This window comes from Molothrus aeneus, chromosome 1, assembly GCF_037042795.1.
Source record: "Molothrus aeneus isolate 106 chromosome 1, BPBGC_Maene_1.0, whole genome shotgun sequence".
In the NCBI taxonomy this organism is placed as follows: domain Eukaryota; kingdom Metazoa; phylum Chordata; class Aves; order Passeriformes; family Icteridae; genus Molothrus; species Molothrus aeneus.
In genome coordinates, this window is record NC_089646.1 from 99514017 (window position 1) to 99524007 (window position 9991).

The 9991-nt window shown below is 39.7% G+C and overlaps 1 protein-coding gene across 1 annotated transcript; it reads left to right on the forward strand.

Annotated features, from left to right (window-relative positions):
* Window positions 1–245: 245 nt before the first annotated feature.
* On the forward strand, window positions 246–1217 carry MC2R (melanocortin 2 receptor). Its single transcript, XM_066546191.1, has one exon. The coding sequence runs from the start codon at window positions 246–248 to the stop codon at window positions 1215–1217; it is 972 nt and encodes a 323-aa protein (XP_066402288.1).
* Window positions 1218–9991: the final 8774 nt, after the last annotated feature.

Here is a 9991-nt window from a genome sequence, read left to right on the forward strand (position 1 = left end):
TGTGCTTTAAGCTGCAATAGATGATATTTCAAATATCTATTTTTGCTTCATATGTGTGGTCAATTTCTTCCTGATATTTATGTTTCTACATGTCTTATTGTAGGAGAAATTCCAGACATTTCAGTTAAGTCTTAAAATTGCTCCAGATGAAGGAGAGAGCCTTGATCAAAAGAAGAATGGTCTGATTGACAGATCAGCCTCACAATAAAGCCAAACCTGAAAAAGAAGCAACCTAGACTCTTTCCATGACCAGAAGAATGAGCACTGAGAGACCTTCCAACTTAATCAAACACCTAGGGCAGACAAGCATTCCATCCCTTGAAAACATGAGTGATTTTTCATTAAATATCAGTGACTGCACCCAGGTTGTGGTGCCAGAGGAAGTTTTTTTCACTGTTGCTGCCGCTGGGATACTGGAAAATCTACTTATCCTCATTGCTGTTGTGAGAAATAAGAATTTACACTTGCCCATGTACTTCTTCATTTGCAGTTTAGCCATTTCAGACATGTTAGGTAGCTTGTACAAAACTCTGGAGAACATCTTTATCATCTTGTGCAAAATGGGATACCTGACGCGTCACGGAGACTTCGAGAAAAAACTGGATGATGCCATGGATTCCATGTTCATTCTGTCTCTGCTGGGGTCTATTTTCAGCCTGCTGGCCATTGCAGCAGACAGGTACATCACTATCTTCTACGCTCTGCGGTACCACAATATCATGACACTGAGGAGGGCCTTGGTTATCCTGGCGATCATCTGGGCGTTCTGTGCCGGCAGCAGCATTGCCATCGCCCTCTTCTCCTATGAAGCAGCAACAGTCATTCCCTTCACCATCTTCTTCCCTTTGATGATGTTTTTCATACTCTGCCTCTACGTCCACATGTTCCTCCTGGCTCGATCTCACGCCAAAAAGATCGCCTCACTGCCCAGCAGCACCGTCCATCACAGAACTAACATGAAAGGCGCCATCACACTGACTATTTTCCTTGGAGTTTTCCTTTGCTGTTGGGCCCCCTTTGTTCTTCACATCCTCTTAGCAAGGTTTTGCCCACACAACCCTTACTGTGCCTGCTACATGTCCATTTTCCACGTGAATGGGACACTCATCATGTGCAATGCCATCATCAACCCTATGATTTTTGCATTCCGAAGCCCAGAACTGCGGAGTACATTTAGGAAGATGTTCTACTGTCCCAGGTCAAGCTGCAACTGGTGAACACTTCATCAAAAATGAAAATTATAGAAGCATTTATGGGGTGCTGTGCAACATCAGTGTGAAGAGTTAAAAATACTAACAATTACACCCAAAGTAATGCTATGCTTGTAGTATACTGCCAGAGATTTTTCAGTTACCAAAGAATGAATAAAAAATAAGTAAGCACACAAATCTTTGTCAACCAGACCTCCACACTAAGCTAATTCTGCTGATAATTTTCATTCAAGGAAAAAAAACTAAACAAATGTCTTAATTATCTTTTGTCATTTCAAAAAAATCCAAACTAAAATCCGCATCTTGTTGCATTACCTCAGATATGAGCAAATTCATTTTGTATCAATAATTTCAATTCAATGCATATACTACTTTAAAATTCTGTTGGTTAAATTGCAATTAAGTAAATATTCATTTCTAAACCATGCATTTGTATAAAAGTATATGGTTAAGTAGAAAACATGGACATGTAATTTTGCTGTAAAAGGTAACTCAAGACTCTTCTGTAACATCTAATCTCCTTAAAATCATGCAATTAGTGATCTCTAAGTTTCAAAAGCAACTTTTGGAGTGTAAGTCCAAAAGAATAGGATATTTTGATCAAAAAAACTATTTTTAGTCGCTGAAGTGTTGTTTCCAACATAAAGTTGTCGTGCCAGCAAAGACAGGTTTTGAATTTTAAAACCCCTAAACCAGGTCTGAACTAGCAAAGGGGATTGCTGAGCTTGTCAGTGCCAGTTCTCTTCAATAAAATAATAAGCTCCACAGATAGGAAAAGCACTTTGATTCAACCATGGCATGCTACCACAAAGAATTCAGGAAAACATAATACCGGAGATAAAATTCAAACACTTCCATGGAAGTCAGCCACCCAGGTAAGGAAGCAACTATCCAGTCTGGAAGGATGCTACAAAGCAGACTGTAATTTAGAAACCCTTGTGAGAAAATTTTGAATTGTTCCTGCCAAAATAATACAGAGCTCACAAAACTTAAAGGCAGAATGGCTTTCAGCAGTAAAACATTCTGAAGCAGTCCAGAGTATATAGTGAGGAATTAAACTCACAGTAATTCAAGGAAGTCATTCAGCTGTGCCAGAGAAAAGTAGTAAGAGAACTTCAAGAGTATGGAATATGGACAAACCATATGAATTCATGTTATCTTGGGTTGAATGAAGGACAATAAACCTGAAAGCCTCTACAGACCTACAAAAATGAATTGGAAAAGAGATACTAAAATGAAAATTTTTCAAACCTATTCATTTATTGCAAAAAAAAAAGGTTCATCTAAAAAATGCAAGTTTAGAAGGGAGTTCAGATAGAATCACATTTTTTATTTTAATAAGAATTGCTTCATTTCCATCAAATAGCAGAATAAATGTAAAGCTGCACAGGAAGAAATGACTGTTAGAATTGGGGGGAAAAGAAAAGAAACATACAATGTTAAAGAAAAGGTAAAACAAAACATCTACAGTACTGCAGTGCCCTGTGCTCACAAATGATGAATTTTAAAATGATAAAAAATGTTGGAAAGAAAATTGTGATTAAGGTAGAGCTCATATTAACTCTGCAATGCATGAATTATCAGCCAAAAGTTCCTTCCCTCAAAACATTATTTTCCATCTTCTTCCCTAAAGCAGACTTAGTTAAGAGAGATAAGTAGCTTCCACCATGTTAGAAGTGAATGCATCCTGTAAGGAAGACTACTCTAACTCTACACATGCAAAGACTTCACATTCACAATGAGCTGTCCAAATGTAAATTATTCTTATCATAAAATTATTCGTATCTCATAACACCTAAACATGGAGAATAATCATTAAAGAAAACACCAAACATTTAGCCCCATAATGAGGGACGCTCAAGAGAGACTCATGTCAAAATCTAAAATTCAGCAGTAAGAAGTATTATTGAAATTCTATAAAAAGTCCAAGTCCTCTGATAAGGACTCCCCTCATGGAGATGCTGGCAGTTAGGGCTTGAAAAGGTAGCCCTGTGAAAGCAGGGGATGGACAAGGTCGTGGCTACAGCAGACCTCAGGTGATGCCACCAGCTACTGCATTCTTCCACCACACCAGCCAGTGGCAGCTCAGGGTAATCCTGGCAGATGTGGTTAGGCCTGGCTGCCTTTGGCCCTCATTTGACTGCCCTTACCTACAGAAAAGTTTCAGGGACTGGCTGGTGCCAACCTCCCTTTGCAGCATCCCCAGGCCCAGGGGAAAGAGGCAGTGGTCACTCACAGACCCCAGGAGACAGAGACCAGCTTGCACCCCTGCACTGCCACTTTTTTTGCTTTGCTTTGCAATGAGGACCTGGGCTTCTACCTCACCAAACAAAATCCATCCCATGGGCACACCTCTGATCATGTTCCTCTGAGCCCTCCTTTGAGGGCAGAGCAAACTGTTCTCCAGTAACCCATGTGCCCACTCTTCCCAAACTATCCCACTGCCTTTCCCAGCACCATCCCCAAGCATCCAGCCGCCATTTATCTGCAAAACACAGAGCAGGTGTGGTTATGCAGGTTATGAACCAGTGAGGATTTTTTTTCCATCTAGCTTGTCAAAACAAGAAGTCAACACCTAGGCAGTAAGATTTTGGTAGGTTTCTTTGCTTTCTTTGGTTTAAAAATATTTCTGCAGTCACTGACATTGAATCTCACATTTCCATGAGATCCAAGCACTGTCTGGAACTGGTTCCCACCTTGTCTTACCAGAAATGAAGTGGCTGTTCTCTGTAGCCTACCTGGACTCAGCTGTGAATGCATTCAAATCAATATCCCAAAACATCTGCTCCTGTCATGATGCCTGAGCAACACCCAAACTTACAGTTCAGGGTAATCTCTTTAAACTGCTGTAGACACTTGATGGCTCTTACTGCTATACTCTGTGTCTAATCACAGACAACCAGCAAGACTGGAAAAAGGCTGCAGGGTAGACAGGTTGCAAATCATGAAAACTGCTTATTTTTCTCCATTTTTGCGTTAGGGACCACAGGACTTGCCATGTTCGCTGTGTAATAAATGATCCTGTGCATTTGCAATACGGCTGAAATCTGTGTCTACAATACTAGATCTCAAGCTGAGCCTGGGGGTTATGTAAGGAATCGATATAAAATTCAAAAGACACATGTAAACATTTTTTCAGTTTGCACTAGTTATGATTAAATGGAGCATTCTCTTGAAAATATTCCCTTCCTGGGAAGAAAGAGTCAGGAAGAACACAAAATATATTTGAATAAAAAAGCTTCTAGAAAGATTTTAATTTTTCAGTCTGCCTGCATTTCTTGCTTGTTAGCAGATGGGTAAATCTCTATGCATTATCTCCTAATTGCCTGTAAATTTTTACTTACATTTTAGTTGTCCACTGTCCAAGCAAGTTTCTCTGTCTCACATTCCAATGTCTCCATATATTTACCTATGTTGCTTTTTGAATGGATTCTTTAAGCCATGATTTTTGAAGCTTTCATTGTATTGTGCTGAAGTCACTATTGAAATTCTCTCCTGATATATTAACATGTAAAAGTGAAGACTTTTCTCAGATTTTGGAACTTCTCTTCATCTGCCCAGCTTGAAAAGTTTAGGAGGCAGAATTGTACCTTAACTTTGGGAGAAAAAAGTTCATTTTGGATTCTACCAGAAGCTAATAAGCCTGAAAGGAACATCCAGTTATTTGAAGATCACAGGCAATGCTACAATCAATATTTCATTTGGAAGGGTCCACAGAACTTTACATGCCTGTGGCAACAAAACATTTCCCAGTCACTTACTACAAAAACAAAGAAGAAAAACTCCTCCTCTCTTTTTATTGTTTTGAACTGAACTTCGTGTTCAGGAACAAAATGAACAAATCTGATAAAGACACCCAGGGGAATTAATTCCACTGAAAGAGTCAGTACGCCAGTGAGAGACAAACTTGCAGTTTGATTTTGTTTACAAATTAGCAAGACAAACACAGTTTATTCATGAGAAAATATAGTTTAGAGTTAGTTTATTTATGTGAGAAAAATCTTATTTCTATTAATTGTTGTTCTGGACAAGACTTTCAGAAAAATAGGTACCCTGGACTCCTATCAGCCAAACAAAATTTCAGTTTTTCAAATAAAATTACATTCTTCAAATGATACATTTATTCAAACAGAATTATACACAAGTAGGGCCTGGTTTATTAATTCTCTCAAGGTAATTTCAGCAGGGAGCTATCCATTGTGTCCTTATCATTCAAAAGCACTTTAATACAGCTTTATTTGAAGTGTCATTTCTCAGAAGACAAAATGCTGTCGTAAGCTTCCAATTCAAAGAGGATGACTTAAAGTACAATTCTGGAGAACTGAGTGTGACCACTAAACAAATACTTTTCATGTCCACTGAAAGCAGTTTTCTTACGTCCTCAAATCCCCTCACACCTATAAGACAAAATCAGACTATTGAACTGTCACACATAGTCAAATGAGTAACCAATAAATATCAAATAATTCTGCATAACCCCTCTGGAGTACAAATTCTTACTGAGTAACTAAAATTATTTCTTGCTTTTGAAAATTGTGGGGTTTTTTTACATTAAGGCTATGAGATGAGTTTGTTAGTCCACATTCCATTGCTTCATCAGCACTTTTACACCACCATTTATTACAACTTCAGTCCCCAAACAGCTGCCTCTAAACTTTGTACTATCTGGATAAAGATGGTACAGTTGTGGGTGGAATTACTCCATCGGCAGCTTCTCACCTTCTGACAACCTAACCAAGGGTAGAGGAGATGCAGCACTGTCTTGGTTTGGAAAGACAGGAGTCTGTAAGGAAGGCAGGAGCCTCTTCTGAAATGGAGAATGTAAACTCTCTTCACTCTTCTGAATTGCTATAAATTTTAAATTAAGGGACTTTCAGGCAAAAATATGGGAGCAGGAAATAACAGGTTTTAATAGGGAAAAGGGAAAAAAAGAATAAAATAAACAATGCAGTATACTAGAACAACACTGACAGAGTCAGAACTCAACCTGACACCCTGTGGGGTGTTGGTAGCAGTCCAATTGGAAACGTGGCTGCAGTCCTCCTGAAGTATCAGGTGTGGTTCTGTTGGAGCGAGGGGGATCTGTAGAGAAGGATGTATTCTTCCTCTGAAGATCCCGTGGAAGAAGAAGACAGCTGCTGTTTCTCTGGGGAATCCCTTGGAGAAAGCCGTGCCAGTGTCTCAAAAATTTCTGGATTATATCTGGGTAGCAATGCTTGGCTCCTCCCTCTGGGCGGAGCATCTCACAATGGGATGTTATAGTTCTTATCAGTCATGCACTGACATTCAATAGTCTGTTATCAGCAGAGGTCCCCTCCCCAGACAGGTGTGAATGTGGTCACTCAAAGAGAGAGATAAAGCAAACTGCCCACCTGACAAAGGTAATCTGCCATACAGATGGTAATAGAAAACAACTTGCATTGCAGTCTTCAACAAGCACACAGCCCAGGTAGACGCTGGCATTGACATTTCAGCTGTAGTTAGCTGTACAGAAGGGTCCCCCATACAAAACTACAGATTGCCCTGATGGATCCCAAAAGAGTCCCATGGCCCCTGCAGTGCCTTGACTCTGACCTGGTGGTTATAAAGTCAGGCAATTAAAAACCACTTTCACAATGTCTAAAGCCTCTCAAGAGCCTCTGTGTTATCACATCATGGAAGCATTCAGCCCTGCAGGAAGTCTGGGCGTCAGAATATTACCATGAGGCAAAATGCAGTCTCTAAAACCAGCAAGAAATGTCTTCAGTCCCTTTAAAATCCCATCACATAGGTTTTTCTGGCTAATTGCCCCTGACAATTTAAATTGGGTCTCAGGGTTTGGTGACATTGAAAGTCTTGGGTAGACGTCTTCCAATTCAGAACTAGCTTCCTGGTCCAGGGACTCCTGCAGCTATTCACTTTCAAATGTAATTATTATTATCCATCATTCTAAATATGCATTTGAGCTTTTGCTTGAATTTTACAGAGTGATCCACAGAGTTGTTTAATGCACCATTTCAGTCTCACAGACCACAGTCTTACATTTTCATTTACTTGAGAAATGAAACCACTGCCAAGTAATTTGGGTAATCATATCATCCCGTGTGACAGCTAAACCTGTCTTAACTGCCAGCCTGTGCAATGAGATAAAAAGGGAGGGAAAAAAGGGCTCCAGCCCAGTATGGAGCAACCCAGGTCAGAGGGCAAGCTGAGAGGAAATGATGGAGCCCTCAGCCCTCATCTGCACTTTGCTTCCTCTCAGATCACAGCAGAACCTTTGAAAGAAGGGGGATTTGGATAAAAGGCAGCTGTTCACTCCTGGGTGAGCAGGAGGTGGAAAGAAGCACAGCCTTGAAAGTAAGAGCTGACTAGTTTATACGGGGATGAGGCTGGCAGTGTTTCCCATTAGAGGAGCTGGCACTAGGGGCAGTTAAATGCCTGGGAATATGCCCAGGGAAAAGGGTTGATGAAGAGTAATAATTTTTTAAAATAATGGTGCTAAATGAGCAAAATCAATTGTTCAGTTTTTTCTGTACAGAGGGGTCTTTACTGAAGGTTTTGTCTGGGTGGCTCGGGAGTATCAGGGGCACAAGAAAACTCATCACATGGAGGAATCCCTGGGTTCCCAAGTTGGAAGCTTTGCCAGCAAGGTCAAGATTAGGTTAGGAGAGACAAGGGCAGGGAAGAAAAGAGTAATTTCTAAGACTGAGTAGCACAGCATGTAAGTAAGCAGAAGAGAGAAAGGAACAGGTGGGGAGGACCTATTCATCTTGCATTGCTGGAAAGAAGCACGTAGAGCTGAGAGAAGTAGAAATGAAAGAAGTAACATTCATGGTCAGACAAACAGAAATGCTGAGATGAATGAAAAGAGCAGAGATGTCCAGAACATGGCTTCTGATTTGCAATAGCAACCAAAAATTGGTGCATCCATTTGATTTAGACATCAAAGATACCTTGAAGTCTTATTTCTTTGGATATGTGTAAATAAAGTGATACCATAACTCATGGAAGGAATTCAAAACAAGTCCTGAAGAATTCATAATGTAAACAGGGGTGATGTTTGTGCTTTATAGCTTAATTATTAATTTATTTTTCATTTCCTTTCAAAAATGTTCCATTTCTTCCTTAAATCATCATCATAAAATTCTCTGTAATGATCCTGGTCACTGTTAATGTATCATGTCTGGGGGTCAGCCATAATACAGTCAGATTAGGCGTGATGCTTCTGGTATTTCAAAAATAACCTGGTCATTTAAATTTAAAACATATTGCACAGTCATTTGAATTTCAGATGTTGATGTTTCAAAAATATCTCATGCATTGTATGCTTTACATCCACTCTATAAGTAAGCACCTTACAGTACACTTTCCTCAGCTGATTGTCCTTCCAGCAACTGAGGCATGAACGCAAACTTTTGCTTTTACATGACTAAAGTTACCTAATGTAATATCTACACTTACATTCAGTAGACTATTCAAATGTTTGTCTTATATTTGAAACAGAAAGCTTGAATAAAAAGGAGTACTGTGAAAAAGGAGGGCTAAATAAACTAAAGGACTTTGGTGGAATTTGGCGCATAAAACAGGAAGACGTTCATCTGTTTCTGTTTTCCTTGCAAGCAAATGCACACGAGATCAGATGACTCTTGGTATTGCACTTAGACTGTAATGGAGAATTTCTCCCCTAAAGAAGAGAGATAAGCTTACTAAATCATTTCATATTCCCTGCAGCTAGCTTTGAAGAAGCACAAACTCTCAGTTTAAGGTTTGGAAAATATTCTCCTGAGGCAACATGATAGGAAATAAGGGGGAACCAAAAGATCTTCTGAATTAAGTAAGTCTGCTCCTCCAGTGCTTCCAGACATATTAATGAAAAAGCCTTCCCCCTAAGGAATATGCCATACCAACTGGCAATGTTTTGAAACAAATGCCTAAAATAAGAGGCAGAAATAGCATTTGGCAGTTCAAAAATGCATCTGTTCTCTTAATGATACTTTCATATCAGTGTTTTTGGGTCACAGATGAAGCAATATGAAAATGAAAGTGGTTTTACTTCAGACTAGTTTTACTTACACTGATTTCAAGGTGAGGCATACTTTTTTGTCCATTGGTGAATCTCTTCCAAAAAACATATTTGCTTAGGTCTGCTGAGTAAGTCCTGGAAAGGTATCCTTGACCTGGTTTGTGCACTTGACCAGTTACCAGCTTCTCCACAACAGAGTGAAATGCAGATTGCCTTGTCTGTGAATGTTGTGGCCCTAGCTTCATGAATTAGGACAGCAGGGGGGAGAAGAGGCTTTTTCCATAAAAGAGAAATCTGATGCAGCGGCAGAACTGGGTGACAGTCCCTCCAGGTTCTGAGAGGGGATGTTGGTAGGAGAAGCCAGACTCTTTAAGGGCACAGACCTCTGCAGCAAAGTATGGCAGCCAGAGCTATGGGATGGGTGACACGGAGCAAAGGAGCTGTCAGCAAATGTAGCATTAACAAGAAAAAAAGGCAAAGAAACCAACTGAGTCATTTTAGTACTGCTAACAGTAGAAATAGTGTCAGGTATCAAGAGAAAACTGTCAACCACCACTGCACCCAGGATATTGTGGGTTGCAAGAAGTTGGCACAATAGCCAAGAAATAAGAAATGAGAAAGGACTAATGACAGAATATTATGAACTAAGTTTAAAATGTATGTAATTGGTAAAAAAAGAAATTTAATTCTAACATACCTGCTTTGAACCTAGCAATCTGTGAACAACCTGAAATGCACTCTGATTTTTTAAATGTTTGCCTTTTGAAGGATATTCTAT